Below are 23,245 nucleotides of genomic sequence, written 5' to 3' on the forward strand. Positions count from 1 at the left end.
GACACATGCCCAGATCGACTCCCCAGCACTCGTGCATCAGACAGGAAGTGGGCAGCACGAGGGGAGCCCCTGGCCTCCCCATGGTCCCCTCCAGCCTCACTCCACCCATGCGGCCCACCAACTCATTTCACATAGAGACATCTGAGCCACTGTCACGGGGCAGCTAATTATAGTCACATCTGCTTGCAGCTGGACAAGACAGTGACCTGGAGGTGAAGTGGTGGCCTCGGCCGTTCCCTCTGGCCCATTCCGTTCCCCAGGGCAGGGACATTGAACGTCCGCCCCCACCGAGTGGGGGGAAAGGGCAGAAGAGTCATGAAAATGAGTCCACCCAAATTAGGCAGTGGGTGCAAGGAGACCATGCTGCCAGGCGGGCGGGCCCTGGGACAGACACCCTCATTTCCTGGGCACATGTGGTTTGCGGGGAGCCCCCTGCAGGCCCGCAGGCTCTGGCCCTGCCGCCCACAGACCGCACTTAGTCAGAGATGCTCATGTGCCCAGTTTCTCAAAGGTTTCATGCTAATTTGTTTTCTTGCCAAGAATGTATCAACACTTGTGGTTGTTTTCAAATGAGAACAGAAATATTTTTTTAAGTCCAGAGAGTAGTAAGGATATTTGGTTTCCATGTTTTCCATGACTGAATGGAACAGAAATGTTATTTTATTTAGCTCAATTCTCCTTTCCATTGGATTAAAGGTGAAGAATTAGTTTCACATCTCTAACATTTATCAATATAAGACAATGATAATATTAATATAAAGCAAACTCAGGCGAAAGCCCATGGATGGTAGGCTCCTTCCTTGGAGATTAATCATCCTTACACCCATAATGCCAAGCGTAGTTTAGGAAGTTCAAAAATGCTGCACAAATGTAAGCTTTTAAGAAGTTATTATTTGTATTGTAACATCTGGCCTCTATTTTGCTCTCTGTTTTGCTAATAATTTTTAAATTCACTGCACACTTACTGGGGGTACATTTTATTGAAGAAATGTGTAAAACTATAGGGACACAGTTCAGTGCATCTTGCACAAACAGAACGCACCAACCAAGCAGAAGCCTGGACCGCCTGCCCCCTGCACCCTTTTCCCCTCAAAAACAGCCCCCAAGGGTAGCCAATCAACAGTTTTCAGCTTTGCATAAACAGAGTCACCCAGCTTGGTCTGCTGTGGCTGGCTTTGGTTTGCTCAGTCAGTATTGTGTGTGTGAGACTCAACCACGTTGTGGCCGCCTTTACTCAAAGTGTGCAGAGGGCTCCGCTCTGTGAATGCACCGTTGTGGATCTGTCTGTTCCTCTGTGTGCCATTTGGGCCACTGTGTGTAGTGCTGCTAGGAACCTTCTTGAAGATGTTTTATTTTATTTTATTTTATTTTATTTTATTTTATTTATTTTATTTTAATTTTCTTGGGGTACAACAAAGTGCAAAATTGGTAAGTTCACAGCTTAGTGAGTTTTTGCAGATGGAACCACCCATCCATGTAACCACCCCTGTTGTCAAGCAGAGACCGGTACCCAGAAACTTCTCTCCCACCCCCTTATTAGTCAATGCCACCCTTCTGGCTTCTTTCACCCTGGATAATGACACCTGTTCTTGGAGTCAGTGCAGTGGGACCAGACAATGGGTGCTTTTCAGCTTTAGGTTTTAAGATCCTCTTTCAGGGCGGTCCTCTCCGGGCAATGGGGTGTGGAGGTGTGGGGAGCCATTTTGCAGAACCTCAGGGCAGTAAGCACACATTTAAAATAAGAATTACCAAAAATAGCATGTACCAGTTAAAATCACGAACAGGATGGAAGTTAGGAAACTTTAATATTAATCATATTCTGTATTTCTTTATGATGTTTTAAAAAATATTTTCCTAAGACTCCAAGTCAATATTCTTTCTACTACAGCTTTTTAAACCTTTAAAATGATTTTATGTATTTGAGAGAGAGAGAAAGAGCACAGAGGGAGAAGCAGACTCCCCACTGTGCAGGGATCCTGACATTGGGCTCGATCCCAGGACCCTGGGATCATGACCTGAGCCTAAGGCAGATGCTTCACCAACTGAGCCCCCCAGGTGCCCCTCTTTTTGATGTTTTAACATCCAGAAAGAATGTGACATCATGGATGGTGCTTTTCTTTGGGTGGTTATCTTTGATTTACCACATCAACACTTCTCAGGTAATAAAATAAAATGAAAAACAATAGAATTGGAGAGATCAAATTCTTGTGGCCTGTGATACGGAAACACGGTGTTTAAATAGAATGGTCTCAGTGGTGACAGTGCACGAGGGTGTCTCCCATGATGTCCCTGTGATGCACATGCACACACACACACACACCTGTGGGGCACACAGCAGGTGTGGAATTGGCCAGGAAAGCCATGTGTGTATGCTCAGCTCCCAAGTTGCTCCCCAGTGGTTGTCCAGCGTCTGTCCCACTTGGCAGACCCATGGGGGGAAGCACACCTGAAGCTCCACTTTTAGTTTCCATGCCTTTGTAATTTCTACCCAAGTACCAAAACACATTCCTTTGTCTCCACATATTTCTTTAGTTGAATAATTATTCCAAAGATTCCCTGAAGAAGTCCTACAACCAGGAAGAAAATTGGGATGGTAAGATCACCAGAAAACTATTTTGACATTTTGCACAGCATGGGGAATGTACAAAGGAATTTGAAAGATAAGCTATTTAGACTTGGCAGATCTCCACATGTCCCTATTTGGTGGGATGTGAAACACATAAAAATTGTTAAAGCGGTGATGTTAAAGGTCTACCTTCCATCAGAAGCAGGAAAAATGTCAGAAAATTGTGGACTTCACTGTTAAACTCATTCCAAATATGCCTTTCTAGAGAAGATATGTCGCTGTTAGCAAATTAGCATAACAGAGCGTCTGTATGGGCTTGTGCTCTGTCTCTATCTCTGTCTCTCTCACTCCCACACACCCACACCCTCTTGTACACCCACGCATGCACACGCACGCAGAGTAACACCACGCTTGGCATCCTTTGGATAAGTAAAAAGGGCTCTCTAAACAGAATTAGCGAGCCTTCCCCCTTCCTGCATTCCCCCATGGAGCTCACTTTAGTGTTGAGAAGAGCTCCCTGTTGGTCTGAAGATCAGAGGAAGACCGGAAATAGGCTTCATTTCAAGCTACAGTCCCTGACCTCTATCATTCCTCTTCCTTCTTTGGCACTAGTTCTGCATATCATCAATCTTTGGGAATTTTTAGAGCTTAATATACTTTATAGCATTCATGCTGATGGTTTGACTCTCTGGAAATCTCTAATTGGGGCATAGAAGAAAATGTCTATAAAATTAATTATTTCATCACGTCCTAAAAAGAGACTCCCAACAGACTAGAAAAGATATTTGTTTTAGGGGTCACTTTGTTGTACTTTATGCATTCCTTTCAAATTGTATTATTAGTTTTCATTTAAAGTGGCTATAGAAGTTGTGTGTGGGCATGTGCCTCTTCACTGAGAGCTAAGGTATCTTTCTCTGTTCTGCTTCTGTTGGAGGTAGCGTCTTATATGCTCGTGGTAGGTTATTGGCTGTAGGGTCTGCTGGGAAGAGGCAGGAACGACTGTCAAGAGTGACATGGTTTTTGTTAGGTTGTTCTTCACCGTTGGGGATATAGATGTGATGTCTGTGCCGCCCGAGAGCTGTCTGGGGCTCTCTTCTCCCTATGATCTGGGTGACCTCTCTAGTGTTGACCATGGATAGCCCACTTCTACAAGAGAGACCAAGCCTCACAACTTTCTGACCTTTGGGGTCTTCAGCCACATACCCATTTTCAAAGTGCAGGATGTCTTTTTGACCAGCTTCCTCAGCCAGGACCTTTTGGTTTAAGAATGTGCTGCTCGGGAAGAAAGCACAGACTTTGCTTTGGGAACTTGGAGCTAATTGACTTGATGCTTGCACTCCAGTGAGGGAAAAGGCAGGAAAACGAAGTATGAGCAATTCACACAATGTACAAATTCTTCCCGTTCTAGAATCTGGAACAGCTGGATGGGCACTAGTTGTTGGGGCCCAATATGTTCCAGATGCTGGGAAAAGTGAGCAGCCCTCGTAAACTCCCTTGGATGTGTGGCCAGTAGGGAGCTGCTTGAGTCTATGAGGCCCTGCACATCTTTTGATTTTGCTGAGAGGTCCAGATGCAAAATGTAATTCCTCAGGAAATCTTGGGATTCGTGACATGGTCTTTAACACGTGAGGTCACCAATTAAATTTTGAATCTGATATAGTTCATTTGCCTTTTACACTTAGTAATTCATGGCAGAGAGTTGACATGTGCATAACATAAGGCTCTTAGTTTAATTAGCTATTTCAAGATCGTGCATTCTACTTGCTTGAAAAGGGATCCTTATTCTTTTTAACAGTGTACCCTTGAATCACAACCAAAATACTTCTGTGTACCAGGGTGATATCCAGCATGGGCCATTATATGACAGCAATGCTAAGGACCAGAATAGTTTAAATACTTTAAAATAGATTTTAGGGCTCCAGGCTGGCTCAGTTGGAGGAACATGTGACCCTTGATTTCGGGGTCGTGAGTTCAAGTCTCATGTTGGGTTTAGAGATTACTTAAATAAATAGAAACTTTTAAAGCAAAAGAGATCTTTTTAGCAGAGTAAACATGCATCTTATGATTTTTGTTAGTCTAAAAATTAATTTTTTTATAGGGCCATTTACGTAAAATGCTGGGCCACCCAGAATATGAAACGAAAATCATAGTCTAAAAATGCTCTGAGTTCTGAAAAGCTGACCATAATTTAGGAGTTATTAGAATCATCAATTCTTTGGAATTGTCTTTTAGAGCCAGAATTGCTAATAAAATTTCCCACAAAAATAAAACAGATAAGGAGCCATGAATGTCTTTTTGTCTGAGATTTTTTTTTTTTTTAATTTTGCTTGAGGTACAGTATAAGCTGGTGGGGGGCAGGATGAGGATCTTTTATTCCTATAATAAAGGCTCTGGTCCTTTATTCCTCGTCTCAGATTACTCTGAAAGTTTACCATGACCTGCAGCCTTGCCCAAGATAAAACTGGCTATCGGTTATGGAAACACACAGGGTGTGTTTCTGTAGCAAAGGCACAAGAAGCAACTTGACCCCAGCATCGACAGCCGTGGCCCTGTAACCTCTTATCTGGTGTCCCTTGCAATGAAACCATTTGCTGAGAGCTTAAGGGAACAGTTCCAGGAAATTCATTTTTATAACTTCCCTCAAATTGAATGGAGATAAGCTTCTGAGATTTTATCAGCATTTTAGAAGAGAAAACCCAGAATCACCAAATAGCCATTTTGAGCTTCAGTTAGGTGATACTATGCTTACTCTGAAGAAACCGTATTGACCTGTAAAGTAGAAAAGCCCATCCTGCTTCAGGCTGTTCTTGGGTTTTGGCCAACTAAGCCTGGTGATAGGTGGCCAAATAGTGGGCCACCAGATAAATAAATTAGTCTCTTTCCTACCAGATAAATGAGTCTTAGCCTGGTTGAGTTTTTCTTTTGGCATCTGTAGGAGTGGGATGGGGTTTAGAAGAGTTTAAAGAGCAGAGGCATGTTCCTAAGCCTGGCTCAGGAGCAGGAGGAGAGCTGTGGGCTGGGTCGGTGTGGGAAGGCTCACCTGGATGCCCAGTGACTGAGACGCCTCTCCTGCTGGGATTCCCTGGTCTGGGGGCCCACCCAGCAGCACTGGGAGCCACCCCCTCCTCAACTTCCCTGGCCAGGCCCACAGCCGGCACATGGTCTCCTCTCTGGAGTGTTTATCCACGGTGCTGTTAGTGAGGCAGTCATCTGTTGGGAGCTACCTACCCGTGTTCCTGGATTGTTGTGTACACCTGTTATTTAAGGTTGGTGAAACGGCTGCCAGTGCCCCCAGCAGCAGACCACCAGTGGCCGGGTAGCCTCTGCTCTGTTTCCTCCATTCTGAGATGCCCATTTATTAATGGTTGAACAACTCTAAAGTTCCCGTATATCTTCACAGTTGAGGATGAATCATTGTTTCATCAGTGCTCTACTTTATTTCCCAATGCAAGTCTTATAGCTTCTGCTGTGTCAGAGGAAATACGGTCCATATCAAGCCTGGTTGTGACTCTGGGCTGGCCCCAAGTGCTCTCAGGGTCCCAGGTGTGTGTGTGGGGTGTACAAGTATTGGCTGTGAGGAGCATGGGACAGGTGTCGCCATAGAGGTGTGGCACCCACCCTTGTGGGAACCCGGGGTGGGGCGCAGGCAGCCCTAAGGTGGGGCTGAGGCAGGAGGTGGTGATACTGTGGGACATGTCTCATGGGTCTCTGAGTTCTTGGCTGTGGGCGTTTTGGCTGAACCTTCTGGAGCACAGGCTTAAGATTTTGACCTCCTCTCATTGGAAGATTCTGAGTGGTCACCAAAACCCAGGTCGTGAAGCAAAACTGTGCACATGGCTTCATTTAGAATGTTAGGAGGTTGTGAGATTGCATGCTGAAAGTTGCCCCAAATGTGAGCCAAAGAAAGAAGCAGACCCATTATCTCTGGAGCCTGTTTGGACTGTTGTCAATTGTCCCCATTTCCAAAATATAAAATTAATAACAGCTTACTGTCTTGGAGGTGCTAGTTCAGATTTCACTTTATGAAATAAATATCTCCAGATGCAGTTGTTTTAGGCAGAGGATCTCCATGGCAACGGGGCAAAGCCTTGAGTATATTGTTTAAAAAAATAGACTTCACATGATCACAGTACTATTCATAGTATTGTCTTATGTTTGAGAAGCTCTTACACTTGAAGCAGAATTTAAATACACATTTCATCCTAGACCTAAGACACAGCCTCTAATAAAGCTTTTAACTAAACTTTTTCTTGTCACATGTCCTTAGATTCTGTCTACAACACCTGTGTCTATCTTGGTTTAAAGTTTGGGTTTGACTAAGAAAATTGCAAATGTAGGTAGGCACCATCATACTTTTATCTTTTAACGTGTTGGCAGTTTTACATAATGGAAGTTGGTGTCAACCTTGTCTTGGCATGTTATGTTGAAGTTGGTTTCAACCTTGTCTTAGCATATTATATTGAACCTCCAAAGTCAGATTTGAGTCTGTAAAATGGGGATGGTAACACTTACCTTAAAATGATAGCTGATCAAACAACATGGTAGGTGATTGTAACGACTGGTGGGCTTTTGTTTTTTTTTTTTTTTTTTTTTGGTGGGCTTTTGAACACATTAGTTTCCTTCCTCTCCAGATTTTTTTTTACAGGATGCTACTTGATTTATTTTCTTTATTTTCTTCATAATGATAAATGCAATTCTAAGTCCCCACCCCCCCCACCCACCTTCCCTCGGTGACCATCAGTGTGTTCTCTATAGTTGAGAGTCTGTTTTTTGGGTTGTCTCTCGCCTTTTTTTCCTTTGCTTGTTTGTTTTGTTTCTTAAATTCCACATATGAATGAAATCATATGGTATTTGTCTTTCTCTGACTGACTTATTTCACTTAACATTATGCTTCCTAATTCCATCTATGTTGTTCCAAATGACAAGATTTCATTCTTTTTAATGTCTAAGTACTATTCCATTGTATGTATATACCACGTCTTCTTTATCCATTATCTATCAGTGACACTCAGGCTGCTTCCATAGTTTGGCTATTGTAAATAATGATGCAAACAGGAGTGTGTATCCTTTTGAATTAGAGTTTTTGTATTCTTTTGGATAAATACCCAGAAGTGTGATTGGTTGGTTATAGGGTAGTTCTATTTTAACTTTCTGAGGACCCTCCATACTGTCTTCTAAAGTTGGCACCCTGCCAACAGTGCGTGAAGGTTACTTTTTCTCCACATCTTCTCAACGTCTTTTGTTTCTTGTGTTTTGATTTTAGCCATTCTGACAGGTGTGAAGTGATATCTCATTATTGTTTTGATTTGTCTTTCCCTGATGATAAGTGGTACTGAGCATCTTTTCATATGTCTTTGGCCATCTGGAAGTCTTTCTGTTCATGTCTTCCACACATTTTTTAATTGGGTTATTTGTTTTTTGGGTGTTGAGTTGTATCAGTTCTTTATATATTTTGGATACTGACCCTTTATCGGAAATGTCATTTGCAAATATCTTCTCCCATTCGGTAGACTGCCTTTTAGTTTTATTGACTGTTTCCTCCATTGTGCAGAAGTTTTTTATTTTCATTAAGTTCCAGTAGTTTATTTTTGCTTTTGTTTCACTTGCTTAAGGAAACATATCTAGAAAGATGTTGCTATGATCAATGTCAGAGAACTGTCTGCCTGTGCTCTCTACTAGGATTTTTATGGTTTCAGGTCTCACCTTTATTTATTTATTTTTTTTTTGGCATTTTTTTTTTATTATTGGTGTTCAATTTACTAACATACAGAATAACCCCCAGTGCCCGTCACCCATTCACTCCCACCCCCCGCCCTCCTCCCCTTCTACCACCCCTAGTTCGTTTCCCAGAGTTAGCAGTCTTTACGTTCTGTCTCCCTTTCTGATATTTCCCACACATTTCTTCCCCCTTCCCTTATATTCCTTTTCACTATTATTTATATTCCCCAAATGAATGAGAACATATAATGTTTGTCCTTCTCCGACTGACTTACTTCACTCAGCATAATACCCTCCAGTTCCATCCACGTTGAAGCAAATGGTGGGTATTTGTCATTTCTAATAGCTGAGTAATATTCCATTGTATACATAAACCACATCTTCTTTATCCATTCATCTTTCGTTGGACACCGAGGCTCCTTCCACAGTTTGGCTATCGTGGCCATTGCTGCTAGAAACATCGGGGTGCAGGTGTCCCGGCGTTTCATTGCATTTGTATCTTTGGGGTAGATCCCCAACAGTGCAATTGCTGGGTCGTAGGGCAGGTATATTTTTAACTGTTTGAGGAACCTCCACACAGTTTTCCAGAGTGGCTGCACCAGTTCACATTCCCACCAACAGTGTAAGAGGGTTCCCTTTTCTCCGCATCCTCCCCAACATTTGTTGTTTCCTGCCTCGTTAATTTTCCCCATTCTCACTGGTATGAGGTGGTATCTCATTGTGGTTTTGATTTGTATTTCCCTGATGGCAAGTGATGCGGAGCATTTTCTCATGTGCATGTTGGCCATGTCTATGTCTTCCTCTGTGAGGTTTCTCTTCATGTCTTTTGCCCATTTCATGATTGGATTGTTTGTTTCTTTGGTGTTGAGTTTAAGAAGTTCTTTATAGATCTTGGAAACTAGCCCTTTATCTGATATGTCATTTGCAAATATCTTCTCCCATTCCATAGGTTGTCTTTGAGTTTTGTTGACTGTATCCTTTGCTGTGCAAAAGCTTCTTATCTTGATGAAGTCCCAATAGTTCATTTTTGCTTTTGTTTCTTTTGCCTTCGTGGATGTATCTTGCAAGAAGTTACTGTGGCCGAGTTCAAAAAGGGTGTTGCCTGTGTTCTTCTCTAGGATTTTGATGGAAAATCCTAGGTCTCACCTTTAGGTCCTTAATCCATTTTGAGTTTATTTTTGTGTATGGTGTAGGAAAGTGTGGTCTAGTTTCATTCTTTTGCATTTGGCTGTCCAGTTTTCCCAACATCATTTGTTAAATAGACTTTTTCCCATTATATATTCATTTCTCCTTTGTCAAAGAATAATTGACCATATAATTGTGGGTTTATTTCTAGGCTTTCTATTCTATTCCATTGGCCTATGTGTCTATTTCTATACCATACTGTTTTGATTACTACTGCTTTGTAATATAACTTGAAGTCTGGAATTGTGATACCTCCAGTTGGTTTTTCTTTCTTTTTTTTTAAAAAAGATTTTATTTATTTATTCATGATAGACACAGAGACAGAGAGGGGGGGGGCAGAGATATAGGCAGAGGGAGAAGCAGGCTTCATGCAGGGAGCCCGATGTGGGACTCGATCCTGGGACTCCAGGATCATGCCCTGAGCCAAAGGTAGACACTTAACCGCTGAGCCACCAAGGCGTCCCTAGTTTCTTTTTTGTTTTGTTTTGTTTTGTTTTTCAATATTGCTTTGGTTATTTGTGGTCTTTTGTTAGCTACATCTAAATTTTAGAATTGTTTGTTCTGGTTCTGTGAAAAATGCTGTTGGTATTTTGATAGGGATTGCATTGAATGTATAGTTTGCTTTGGGTAGTGTGGGTATTTTAACAGTATTTGTTTTTCCAATCCATGAGCATGTCTTTCCATTTCTTGTGTCATTTTGAATTTCTTTCATTAGTGGTTCCCCCCCTCTTTCTTCAGTGTTTACAGTTTTCGGAGTATAGATCTTTCACCTCTTTGGTTAAGCTTATTCAGAGATACAGTATTGTTTTTAGTATAATTTTAAGTGAGATTGTTTTCTTAGTTTTTCTTCTGCTGCTTCATTATTGGTGTATAGGAATTCAACAGATTTCTATAAATTGATTTTTGTATCCTGGGACTTCACTGAATTCATTTATTGGTTCTAGTAGTTTTTTGGTGGAGTCTTTAAGATTTCCTATATATAGTATCACGTCATCTGCAAATAGAGTTTTATTTCTTCCTTAGCAATTTGGATGTTTTTATTTCTTTACATTGTCTGATTGTTGTGGGTAGGGATTTTGGTAGCATGTTTAATAAAAGTGGTGAGAGTGGACATCTTTGTCTTCTTCCTGACCGTGGGGGTAAAGCTCTCAGTTGTTTCCTATTGAATATGATATTGGCTCTGGGTTTTCCATATATGGTATTTATTATGTTGAGGTATGGTCCCTCTAGATCTACTGTGCAGAGTTTTTATCATGAATGGATGTTGTACTTTGTCAAATGCTTTTCTGCAGCTGTTGAAATGATCATATGGTTTTCATCTTTTCTCTTGTTGATGTGATATATCATGTGGATTGATTTGCGAGTATTAAACCACCCTCTCATCCTAAGAACAAATCCCACTGATTGTGGTGAATGATTTTTTTAAAAATGTATTGTTGGATTTGGTGTGCTAATATTTTGATGAGATTTTTCTGTCTGCCTGTCTGTCTGTCGCCGAAACACAACGTGTCAGCTATATTTTGTTGAGATTTTTGCATCCATGTTCATTATGGATGTTGGTCTATAGTTCTTTCTCTCTCTCTCTCTCTCTCTCTCTTTTTTTTTGAGATGTCTTTATGTGGTTTTGGTATCAGGGTGATGCTGGCCTCATAGAATGAATTTGAAAATTCCTAAGTCACAAACATAGGTTTGCAAATATGGGTGATGTCCAGTTAAAATCATCCCTGGGGAGGCAATTTCAAAAAGTAAACATGATAGCCTTCACTTTGTGGACCAAGTAATGCTTCAATTTTCTCTACTCCAGGCTTGCTGTTTCATTTCTTAGGGCAAGAGAGGTATGTGATAACCCTGTTAGAGCAAATCCAGATCTCATGTTTTAAGGTCATGCTCAAAATAACGGGGTAGGACATTTCCCATAAATAGGTGAAGATGCTAAAATCATTTCAATTCAAAAGTGACCTCAATTTGCAAGAGTTCTTCTATTTAAAGACATTTTCTCTTCCTTCCAGGGTGGTTGTGCTGGCTCTGGATGTGGGAAGTGTGACTGCCATGGAGTGAAAGGACAGAAGGTAAGTGGCCAAAGCTTAAGTCATAACAGTTCATTTTGGATTGCCACCAATATGGAAGTCATTAAAAACTATATTAAACCTAACCAAATAATCAGCAATTTGTGTTAAAGCCTTATTACTATTTTAATAATTTCCCCAGAATAAAGCAAAATCAGGCTGAACATGGTGTCTATGAAATCTCAATAGCAGTTCCCCAAAGACTCTGATAATTAGCAGCAATTAATGTAGAAAAAGGGATTCGAGTTATTTCCATTTTCCACTCAAGAAAGGAAGGGTTTATTGGTAGAAAATCTGCTGGGCCATTAGTATTCTTTTGAACCCATGTATAAAGACAAAACTTAGCATTTTTCTCAAAAAAAGAGAAAGCTTCTATGGCACCTGAGGGCCTTTATTCAAATTAGTATAGTTAACCAATTTTTAATTTATAACACATTTGTCCAGATTTACTTACAAAAACAGTAAATATTTATTGTTCCCCAAATGTAAAATTAAAATATTTTTTTTCTAAGTAAGTGCTCCTCCCTCCCATTTGAGAATCACAGATCTGGATAAATCATTTTCTCTGGAGGGCGTCGATCTGTGCATTTTAGTTGTTGTGAGAGAGGGTGCCTGCCTGGTTTTCCCCAGGGACAGTGAAGAATCTTGAAATTGCCTGGGGTGGCCCTGGAAACTAGGTGTGACAGTGAGAGGAATGGCCAGTCAGCTTGTGACAGGTGGGGGCCTGAGGCAGGGGGAGGCAGGGGAGAGCCCTGGTCTCCAGGCACAGAGGGTGTCAGCTGGCCAGGATGCCCCTTCTCTTGCTCATGGCCTGCTGGAGGCTTACTGCGTCAGACTCACACTCTTGAAACCAGCAATTTTGTACCGAAAATGGTTTTGCTTCTTTTTAGCCACTTGCTAAAGTACCAACATTATTTTTTAAAAAGATATGCTCATAGTTGGTGACATCAGTATTACCTGGATAGTTTTGGAATAAATGCAGTATGTGAAAATATATTTATAGCTTTCATTATCAACCATATCAACTGTAATTCACCTTCATATTCTGTGCATTTTTCTGGCTAGTTCCAGTGTGCTTTCATAAGTGTTATTTTATGGTAGAGGCAAGTATGTTCATAACAAAGAATCTTTTTTTTTTTTCTTTTTGGTCTAACTTGAATTATACACATAGGCACACTGAACTAACAAAGAGATTCTTAAAACTATAAAAAGTAGAACTTTCCTGTGTTAACAAATGGGAATTGAAGGGCTGTATCAACATTGTTGTGTTTTTCTTGTAACTTAAAGCATTAGGGGTTGGAAGGCTGGCAGTTGTGCTCACTCTCAACGAGAACAGGGTCCATTCCAAAGACTTTCAGGATTCCCTCCTACCCCCCCTTGCCCCATCCAGCAGCTGCAGACCCTGGTGGCACACTCCCATGGGTCTGGTTTTTCAGATTTCCTATTCTGTACATATACTCTCTAGCCTGATTTATTTTCATTTTTACCAAAATTCCGCCTATTAATATGTAACCAGGTAGATTTATCTAGGTGAAGCTTTCCAGGTTTTTTTGGCTGAGTTTTCCATGACTTGAGGATAGCTAGTGAACCACCACTTTAGTTCAAAGTTCATTAAACATCATTAGAAGAGGCAGGGCCATGTCTAAGTCATGGACAGCATCTACACCCAACCCCACAGGGAAAGGGTCTTGAAACATTTCTTGTCAAAATTGAGCATTGAGGGTATGCTCAGGGGAGTCCAGGTCTGTGTTTATCTTGACAAGGAGACATGCAGTAGGGCCAGCCTCCCACTTGGGTGCTGGAAGGTTTAGGGGAAGAGGTGTTGAGGGTGAAGACTTGCCATTAGATTGTGCTCCTTCCTTGTGATGAGGGCTCAGGCCAGCCTGGCAGTGTGACCAATCCACCTGAGCTTTGAAATTAGAAAGCCCCAGCACTCCTGTTAGGGTTGGGTGGACAGAGTAGAATTCTACTCTCTCCTTTACTAAGCCTCCAAATTTCCTAGCAAGTGGATCAGACATCCAGAATCCAGGGCCTCTGTGACCTTTCCACTAGCTGACCCTTGCTCCCTCAGCACTCAGTCTCCACCCACTTTGGATTTTTTATGTTATTTTGACAGAAAGACTATTTAAAATAAACTGCCTGCTAGTTGTAGGTTAAACCATTCTGAATTTGTGTTTTAGAAGACTGTAGTGGTCAAATGAATTCAGAGAGCCTCTTGAAATCTAGGGGAATAGCCAAATGTTTAGTATTATGTCCTTTCAACAAAAATTGAAGATCTGGCCTCTCCTCTTGGGCAGAAATATTTCAGGTCCCATGGTTTGCATAGCATGTATGACCAAGGAAGAAGTCCTTTCCCCTCATGGAAAGAGGACATTTTAAACTTCCACTAATTGTCTTGGAATCGATGTTAAAATAATCAGTGTATTGGCCTGAGATACTGGAGCACGGCTGAGCTGGGATTTCAGACGCAGGGCACCCCCGTCTCATGCGAAGGTCAGACAACAGAGACATTTATTCTTGGCCAGCACATCAGTGAGATAAATTGGTCCTTCTTAACTGCCACCCATTCTCAGAGTGAGTCCTGGGCATGCTAATCAGGTGTAAATGCAAAATGAACCAAGGGTTTAGAATCACAGAACATAAACCTGATGGTTCAAGTCATGGGCCTGCTTTCGAGCTCCTGCTGGAAGTCTTCAATTCTCCTGGGAGTTATTTTGCTGTTCTCAAATGTCTACAAGTTAAATGAATTTTGACCTCTTTTTAAAAGTAGGATAACAGAAGCCACATAACTCAGACAGAGAGAAGTTACCTAAGTAGGACAGAGTGTCAGCAGCCTTAGAGATGTGGAAATTGTGGTTTCTAAGACCCATCTTTTCCACATCTCCTTGAGGGACCCTTTCTCAGATTGGCTATTTGGAATCCACTGACGGACATTGGAATGTGTCCAGTATCAATTGCCAAATCTTTTTTGGCTAAGTGCTGTCTTCCATGGAGATGTCATTAATTGGCAGAATGTCTTATATTCTCCAAATCCCATAAGTAGTGTTAATGCAGCAGATCTGTGGTCGTGTCATAATCCCGTAGCTATCGATTGAACAGTGGGTATCTTGCTGTGACTTCAACAGCTGAATTCATGAGGCTTTCATAAGACTTTGGGGTTTGGCAGAATTGGTGGTTTTCCCACTTTCGTGGCGGCACTCATGTCTTCAGGTGTTTTGTCTTAGGTCATTAATCTGGGTTTGTACACAATGGCTTAGTTTTCTTCCAGAGACCTCAGCAGTGGGGGAATGTTATCTGTTTAAACTGATTAGCGTTTTGAATGCTTGTTTATGCAGAAATAGCCAAAAGTTAAGCTCTTCTTTTGCTTGATAACCTGATTTTCTCAGCGATGTGAGATAGTAGGAATGGCAACGCATTCCCAAGAGTTAACTGCTATATGCTTGGGAATTAGCCATTTATATTTTGCCAGAACAGAGTTTATGTAAGAGGTTTTTCAGATATTTTCACCAGGGGAACTCACGTTTATGAAAAGGTAGCATTCTATTCTGTGGCCCTGCAGTATTCAAAACCAGGAACTCCAAATTAAACCAGAGAGGTGCACGGTATGCCTATGAAGTAAATAGTTAATTAGGAGCAAATGATCGCATTGCAGGAGAAACAGTAGAAAAAAACAAATGGTACAGTTGTTCTGAGAAAGGAGTGGCTCTGACACGTCCCTGACATGGCCCAGAGCCATAAAAAGAAAGGGATGGCTTCCTGGATGGAAGGGTGCAGGTGGATTATGTGTCAGCTAATGCCCCTGACTTGCCTGGATATAGAGTAAGGTCACCTGTCACTCACAGGCATAAAGAAAGACACAGAATTTCACCACACTATTCTTTTTATTTTTTTATTTTTTTTTATTTATGATAGGCACACAGTGAGAGAGAGAGAGAGGCAGAGACACAGGCAGAGGGAGAAGCAGGCTCCATGTACCGGGGGCCCGACGTGGGATTCGATCCCGGGTCTCCAGGATCACGCCCTGGGCCAAAGGCAGGCGCTAAACCGCTGCGCCACCCAGGGATCCCGAATTTCACCACACTAATCCGAGAACACAGCTCTTGTGGCCAGTTGATAACGTATTGTAGAAAAGGCTTGGTGGTTCCTGATAAAATGACTCTGGAAAAGGACATTTGCAGCCATAGTCTTGGGAGCAGAGTCTCCATTAGACAGAATTACAGTATTTCTCTTACATAACGAGAACTGTGTGGGTATCTCATAACTTCTCAGTGTACTTGAACCTGCTGGTACCTCAATCCTTGCCAGGGCCGTGGGGAAGAAGCACACTCTCTTGTTATTGCTGAGTAGATTGTCTGCAAACCGAGGCCCTGCTCCACATGTGGAGTCTGCATGGTGGTGCTCAGGTTATCAGAGAGGCCAGTCCCAGATCACTTGCAAAGCAGAGAACTTTGAAAGTGGAATTTGTTTTTGTCTAAAATGTGTGCCTTATCTGATATGAAAGGGTGGGGAAGTCTGGCCAATCTGGAAGTGGTTCTGTTCTGGGCCCTGGAAATCTGGGAAGAAGTGAATGTCATTCTTTATGTGGGATACTCTTTTCTCTTATTACAGTAGATGGTTTGGAGCTTTACCAGCCAGTTGGTTCCCATATACATTTGCCACAATCAATAAATATCCCACAGCAGACCTCTGTATAAACCTGTCTGCTTGCATCTTAACATTAAATTGTAGCCTCTGCTAATTCACAACAGATCTCAGCAGGACAGGAAAATCCTGGCTTTGGGGTGTCAGAGCAAGAAAGAAAAGAAGGTTGATGTGAATTGAACATCTGCTTTGGGTTAGGCACAGTGTTTTTAATGCATATTATTATTATACCCATTTTATGGTTGAAGAAACCAGCTAGTCCAGGGTTTCTGAGTTTTGGTACTATGGACATTTTGAGTAGGCTAGATTTTTGTTGTGGGGAGTTCCTATGCATTGCAGGATGTTTAGTGGCATCCCTGGCTTCTGCCCACCAGAGGCCAGTAGCACCTTCTCCCCCATTTGTGGCAACCAGCATGTCTGCAAATTTGGCCAGATGTTGTCTCCTGGGGTGGTGGAAGAGATGGGGGACCTGGATTGAGAGCCACTGAAGTAGCTCCATCTCTTATAGGGAATATGAGGTCAGCAACAGGAATCAAGCACTAGTCAGCTCCCATTATTCAGGACAAGAATATCTTGATTTGGGAGAGCCCAAGCGGATGAACTCATGGTTCAGAATATCCTAAAGCCTTGGGCCAGCTCCCGTTGCTCTAAAACCAAATCCACAGGGTATACACCACTCTGCTGGCCCCTTGTCAAGGAAAACAAAGCGTTTCTCTAAATGGGTATTGATGGAAAGGATTGCTGGAGGAACACAGAGAAATGAACCCATTCCTTTGGGGCCATGGGCAGACCTCCCAGTTCTGTTCCAGATGAGCGTCCACTAGGTTCAACAAATAACCACAGGGAGGCACCTTGTCTGTGACACAGGGCAGGTCAGAGCACGTCTGAGCAGTTAGGGGATGCCCAGCCCCAAGAATCCATGTTTGCTAATGTTCAGGGGTGTTTGTTCCATACAGCGTTCAGAATAAAACCACAAGGGGAGGGTTTCTCAAGCCACTGTCAGGAGATGCAAGAGCCCCACAAGAGCAGAGAACGTGGCACCCCCACCCCTTCCTTCAGGAAGTCCTGGCACATTCTCTGTCCTGTAGGAAATCCATCACTGTGGTCAAGAGGGAGTAACTCCGTTACTTATGTATTGGGCATACCTCCTCGATTTTCCAGGAGGCGAATATGGCCACATTCCGTATGTGTTCTGAACATGGCCAGAGGCTTGGGTCATCAGCTTGCTCATCAGCCTCATCTACACCTGGGAAGATACATCCTCTCTTTGCACAGTCTGCTCAGAGTTGTTGTGTGGTCGTGAGTCTGTCCACATGCACTTCTCTGTTGTTACTTTGCCAGGTACTTGGAGTGATTACAAACAGGTATTTTTAGGATCTTCCTCTCAAGGGTGAGGCATAAAAAAAAAGTGCAAAGAATGCTGTAAATCTAATCTTATCTAAAGACAAGAGAAGAGGCAAAACTTCCCCTCTTTCTAATTCTGTGTGCCATTTGACTTTGGCAATTTTCCATTAGCTGCTCTTGCCAAATCTGCTGGATGAGGAGCGTGGGCATCGGCCAGAGAGTCTAACGGCACTCAGGAGTGCCTTAGGATCTAACATCACTGTAACCATAAAGAATCTCACTTTCTCCTAGGAACATCAATACAGAGCACACTCATACTAGTCCTTCAATATTCAGAAAAAATTCTTTTTTTCTAGTATTCTCATACTAGTCTTTCAATATTCAGTGAAATTCAGGGACTACATTGGATATTTTTTGAGAATTAAATAGTCTTCAATGTATTCATGTATTTATTTCATTGATCTTTCTTTTAATTTACTCATGGCTAATAATAGAAATGTTCTTAGCCATGATTTCATTATGAAATAAAAAATACTAGAGTGCTTTGTATGTTATACTCTGTATAATGACTAGTTGCTCGCTTTTCACTCTTAGTATAGAATTATATATACATACTATCTTTTTATTATTTTTTATCAGGGTATTGAAAATCTCTTTCCCATAAATTATATTAACCATTGTTCTAAGTGTTAAAGGTGTCATATTTATCCCTAGAAGTTAATATTTTTCTCAAGTAAATGGAAATAAACATTTTTTGTGTGAAAATTATTTGATACTTTGGGCAAATTAACTGATTTGGACTAATAATCATAAATCATTGATAATAACAATTTATTTACTAAGCACTTTGTGAGAGGCACTGTACCACATTTGAATCAGTGAGAATATAAAAATCTAGTATACTTAAAAATAAATTCCATTTTTCTACCAGTAAGATTTGATGTATATAAAGTCAAACTGCAGAAGAAAGTATTACTTACTACAAAATAATTAAGAGCTTTATTTAATAAAATTAAGATTTGTTTGGCATATTTGAAATTACTTCTGCTATTTTTTAAATTTTTATTTATTTATTTATTTATTTATTTATTTATTTATTTATTTATTTATTTATTTATGATAGTCATACAGAGAGAGAGAGGCAGAGACACAGGCAGAGGGAGAAGCAGGCAGAGGGAGAAGCAGGCTCCATGCACCGGGAGCCCGACGTGGGACTCGATCCCGGGTCTCCAGGATCGCGCCCTGGGCCAAAGGCAGGCGCCAAACCGCTGCGCCACCCAGGGATCCCACTTCTGCTATTTTTGAGACTGATTGGATATCTTTATTTTTATGAGTGTTTTGAGCTTTTCCGCTTTTCCGAAAGGCAGTCGTGTGTAGTTCACCAAACAGTGATCGTAGGAGCATCTTGAGATGTTAATAGATGTTTCCTTTGGGCCAGAATAAGGAAGAGTGTTCCAAGGACAAATGAGTTTGGGGAACACTGAGTTATGGTTCAGTGGTTGTTGTTTCCATGCTGGGGCATCTCAGAATCTTAAATAAGCTTCTGAGTGTTTAAGGGGTGGCATAGCATGTACTGTTCCCTGGATACATTTGGTCATAGATCTTTTATCTCTCAGATCAGTGAGAGCCTTTAGGAAAGAATGTCTTGTTGGATCAAAGCCTTGATTATCCTGTGAGCTCCACCGTCTACCAGCTGAGGATGTCTCATCAAGTCACGTCAACCAGTTACCCTAAGAAAGAGGAAGGTGGCCTTTGGCCTGCAGCTTCCTAGAGCTGCTAAAAGGGTCAAGTGGAAGGCGTTGTGCCCAAAAGCACTCAGGAAATTGACAATGTCATATACGGGTACGTGTCGGTGGAGCAGTAGCTGTATTTTAAAGTTGCATGAATTCGGGGACAGACTGCTGGCTGGTCCAGCTGTGGGCGGGTTCCTGGACATAAACGCAGAGGTGTAGCCCTCACCTGGCAGGGGCGTCGCAGTTCCCATGTGAAGTCTGCGAGACCAGAGATGCTGACTGGTTGCACCTGTGCCAGAAGCTCTCTCAGAACCTCAATTAAAGAGACATGAGGATGTTTTCACAACCATAGACCATTGTTAGGAAGCATGTTTATAGCTTTTGGGTGCTTTTGGTGCAGGACAAATGAGATGCTCTCACTTGGGAGGTCTGTCTGGAAACACCATCCAATTTCTAGTCAGTGCTGTGATTTTATCATCCATTTCCAGAACCTTTTCCCTTAAAATATAAGGGGAACTAGCTTTCCCTTTATGCATTCCAAATACCCCTTCAGGGTTTTGTGAGCTGCTTTTCCTGACATGCGTGTAATTACAGGCATTGTCTGAGCCCCTCTCCTCCCCCAGCCAGCTGTCCCTGTTGTGGAGATTATTAAAGGGGAACCTCTGAGAAATATCCTTTATTTTTGCCATGTGAGGAATCAAGCACCCCAAGTGCCTACTCTAATCATGTTGGGAGCAATTGGTCTTCATTGCAGGGTCCGGTGGCATGATCCTTCTCTTCCTGTTGGCAGATCTTGGCTAATCCACCCTCTTTTCCTTTTCCATGTTTTTTCTGGTGTCTTGTAATGCCAAGATTTTTTCCAGATGTCTCCTATTTCCTATTTCCACATATTACACATGACTCATCATCTGGCAGAGTCCTCATGAGAATCAACATGGGTTCCCACATTCACCTACTTTTGTCTTTTTAAATAGTTCTTTGAAAACAAAGAATGTTTAAAAATGTGTTTGAACCCAAGGGTTCCAATGCTAAGAATATGCCACAGGGAAGTCACTAAAAACAGGTCCATGTTAAGTAGGTTTATCTTCTTCTGCACACAAGCCCCGCGTGGATGTCTCACTTAGGCTTTGGACACTACCACGTTGATACCAGCTGTCCCCTAGCAAAGAAGGGACTGTAGGCTGTGTCGTCCCACTGCTGTCCCTCTGCCGGTTTCTCTGCACTGCATAACATCTGCCCCTTGTCATATGCTTCTGAGACATCTTAAACTCATGATACACTACAATCATATTTTTTTAAAAACCCACATTTTTTTATTTGCAGCTGTATTTGGAACACACCTCATCCAGCACAGCTTTAAAAATAGTGATTTGATTTTGTTTCCATGTTTAGAAAGAGTAGCAGAAAATTAAATTTCCTGAATGGAATATCATGTTCTGTGACTTTTAAAGCCCAGAACACCTCATGTGAGTGGAGCTGTCATCACGATGCTGGCCCTGACAGCCCTCGTCTTGACGATGCATGGGAAAATTTTTTTTTTTTTTTTGTAAATAGGATCCTGAGAAAACATTGCTTGTCAGGAATATAGTTTTCTTTTCGAAGTAGCAAAATGAGACTGTGTGTTTTAATTCAAGATCAAAGATAGCATAAAACAGACCCTGACAAATGAAAACGGCGCATTTGGGTTTTCCTGCTGGTGGTCGGTCAAGAATCACGAACATTGAAAATACGTTTCCAGACGGCACGTAATGAGGCAGAGTAATTATGCTGTGTGGGCGTGGAGAGCTGCCCCCACAAAAATGATATTAACAGAACCCTCTTCCTTGTGAAGTGGTTCAGCAGAATGTGCAATCAAACAAAGGAAGAATTAGTCAGCGGTAACGAGCAAACCAGATGATGGTGGGAAGTGGTGCCCCTGTCTTCTCCCCCCTCTTCCCCCTTTGGCAAATCCATTAGAAGTGTTAAAGGTACACTTGAACACGATCTGGTCTCCATGGGGGCTGAGCCTGCCTCCACGGGTTGACCACAGAGTTTTATAAAAGTACGATCCTTATCTGGTCCCAGGTTAAATGCCCCCCATCCCCCCCCCCACTTCTTCACAGGAGAATGTGAGGAGCTGACAATGAATGGTTTTCTGCCAGCTGCTACGATGCCACCGTGAAACTGTTCCTGGCTTAAAGTCCTTCTGTAGGGTGTTCTCCTTCCTTAGCATGAGGTTGTGTCAGCCCATGGGCTTACAGACAAGCCCACAAAGAGCTAAAATGTGCTTCTGGTAAAGAAAGATAGATATAGGGGATCCCAGGGTGGCGCAGCGGTTTGGCGCCTGCCTTTGGCCCGGGGCACGATCCTGGAGACCGGGGATCGAATCCCACATCGGGCTCCCGGTGCATGGAGCCTGCTTCTCCCTCTGCCTCTCTCTCTCTCTGTGACTATCATAAATTTAAAAAAAAAAAATTAAAAAAAAAAGAAGGATAGATACAGATCTCTTACACACATCTTGTTTGATCGTGAAGTTCTCTCCAAGCGCTGTTTGATGGATGTCCCATCGTAGCACATGGGCCACACGTGATTCACTGATTCTAAAGAAATCCTCACTGTAAGCTGAGGTGAATTCTGAGACCCTGAGTACTTGGCTCATGCCTTTCCATAGAAGATTGATGAAGGAACTAAGTCTCTCCGTGGTAGATCCAGTGAACTGTTGGAGCCAGAAAACAACGTCCACCATCCCACCCCATCTGCCCATCATTCTAGGGGTCTCACTGCACTTGTGCTCTTTGTGGCAGGGTGCCGATGGCCATAGGCAGTGGTTAGCAGGACGGGTGGGACACCTGGCCACATGGCTCTTGTGGTCTCATGGCAGAAGAAAGCATTAAAGGAGTGACGGCACCAATAAACCCCAGACCGGACATCTGCCACCAGCTCAGAGGGAGGCAGTGTGGTGAGAGTGAGCCCTGTAGGGCCCAGAGTTGAGCTGAGGTCTCAGGCCAGGGAAAGGCAAGTGGGACTTGTCACTAGCAGGCACCTAAAATCCAGGCAGCACACTCAGGGCACATGAGTTAGACCTCTCCCCAATTTTGTTTCCCTGTTTATTGTGATGTTTGCCCCTATGTGAGATGTGAGGTGGAAACGGGGACACTTTGGGAAACTGCTGTGTATGACGGAACCCCTGTACCCCTCCCCCCAGTCTCACTTCCCCATATGAGACCCCAAATCATTGTAGGACGGTTTTGTGAAAGTGAAGTTGTTTGGCAAAATGCAGAGTATGTGTACTTCTGCAAAGCCCTTGGGCCTTGCTGTTTCTGTGGCCGGGTCTCCTGCCCCTGGTCTGGTCAGTGTCTCCTGGACCAGGGTGGAAGATACCAAGATAGTCTGCTTGCTATCCCAGGGGCCAGGGGATCCTGTATTTTCTCCTGCATCGGGACACAGTACCTTTTCTCCTGGTTGGTGCAGAAACCCTCCCACTCTCCTGGTGTGGCTGGTGAGGGCTTGGTGATGCCTCCCTTCTACAGAGCTGGAGCACCAGAGGTTTGGTGTCTCAGTCCAAATACAGCAGCACTTGGTGAAGAGTGGTCCCTTCTCTGATTCTAGACCACACAGGCTGAGCCCTGGGAGCCCAGTGGGGAGACTGTGACCCCCAGTCTCAGGAGGGCCTGGTGGGGGCATCCTGGTTCCTGGGCCCTGCATCCCCTCTGGACGTAGGACACACAATTCTTTACAAGAGACGGTGACCTGACAGCTAACTAAATGGCCTTGTCTGCCAGGGCAGATGTAATCTGTGGCCGGGGCAGACACTTCCAGCCAAAGCTAAAAATAACATTCTACAGTATGATTTGCAGTCACGAAGTGGAGCTGAGATTGCTGACCTGTGCCGAGGGCCCCTGTGGGTCCAGGTCTATGGGGACAGGAGCCAAAGCTCTGGAGGGTGTCCTGCTTCCTGCATGTGGGGGAGCTCTGGATACACAACAGTGTTGGGGGCTAGATTTCACAGCCTG

General features: G+C 42.8%; 1 protein-coding gene across 2 annotated transcripts in view; it reads left to right on the forward strand.

The window, feature by feature from the left end:
* Nucleotides 1-23,245, forward strand: part of COL4A1 (collagen type IV alpha 1 chain) — a 141,599-nt gene that overhangs the window by 51,486 nt on the left and 66,868 nt on the right. For both annotated transcript variants that reach the window (XM_077854967.1, XM_077854966.1), the window contains exon 2: nucleotides 11,479-11,538. In XM_077854967.1, coding sequence (XP_077711093.1) covers nucleotides 11,479-11,538 — 60 coding nt within the window. The remainder of the gene's footprint in view (nucleotides 1-11,478; nucleotides 11,539-23,245) is intronic.

The sequence above is a fragment of the Canis aureus genome, chromosome 17 (assembly GCF_053574225.1).
Source record: "Canis aureus isolate CA01 chromosome 17, VMU_Caureus_v.1.0, whole genome shotgun sequence".
Taxonomy (NCBI): domain Eukaryota; kingdom Metazoa; phylum Chordata; class Mammalia; order Carnivora; family Canidae; genus Canis; species Canis aureus.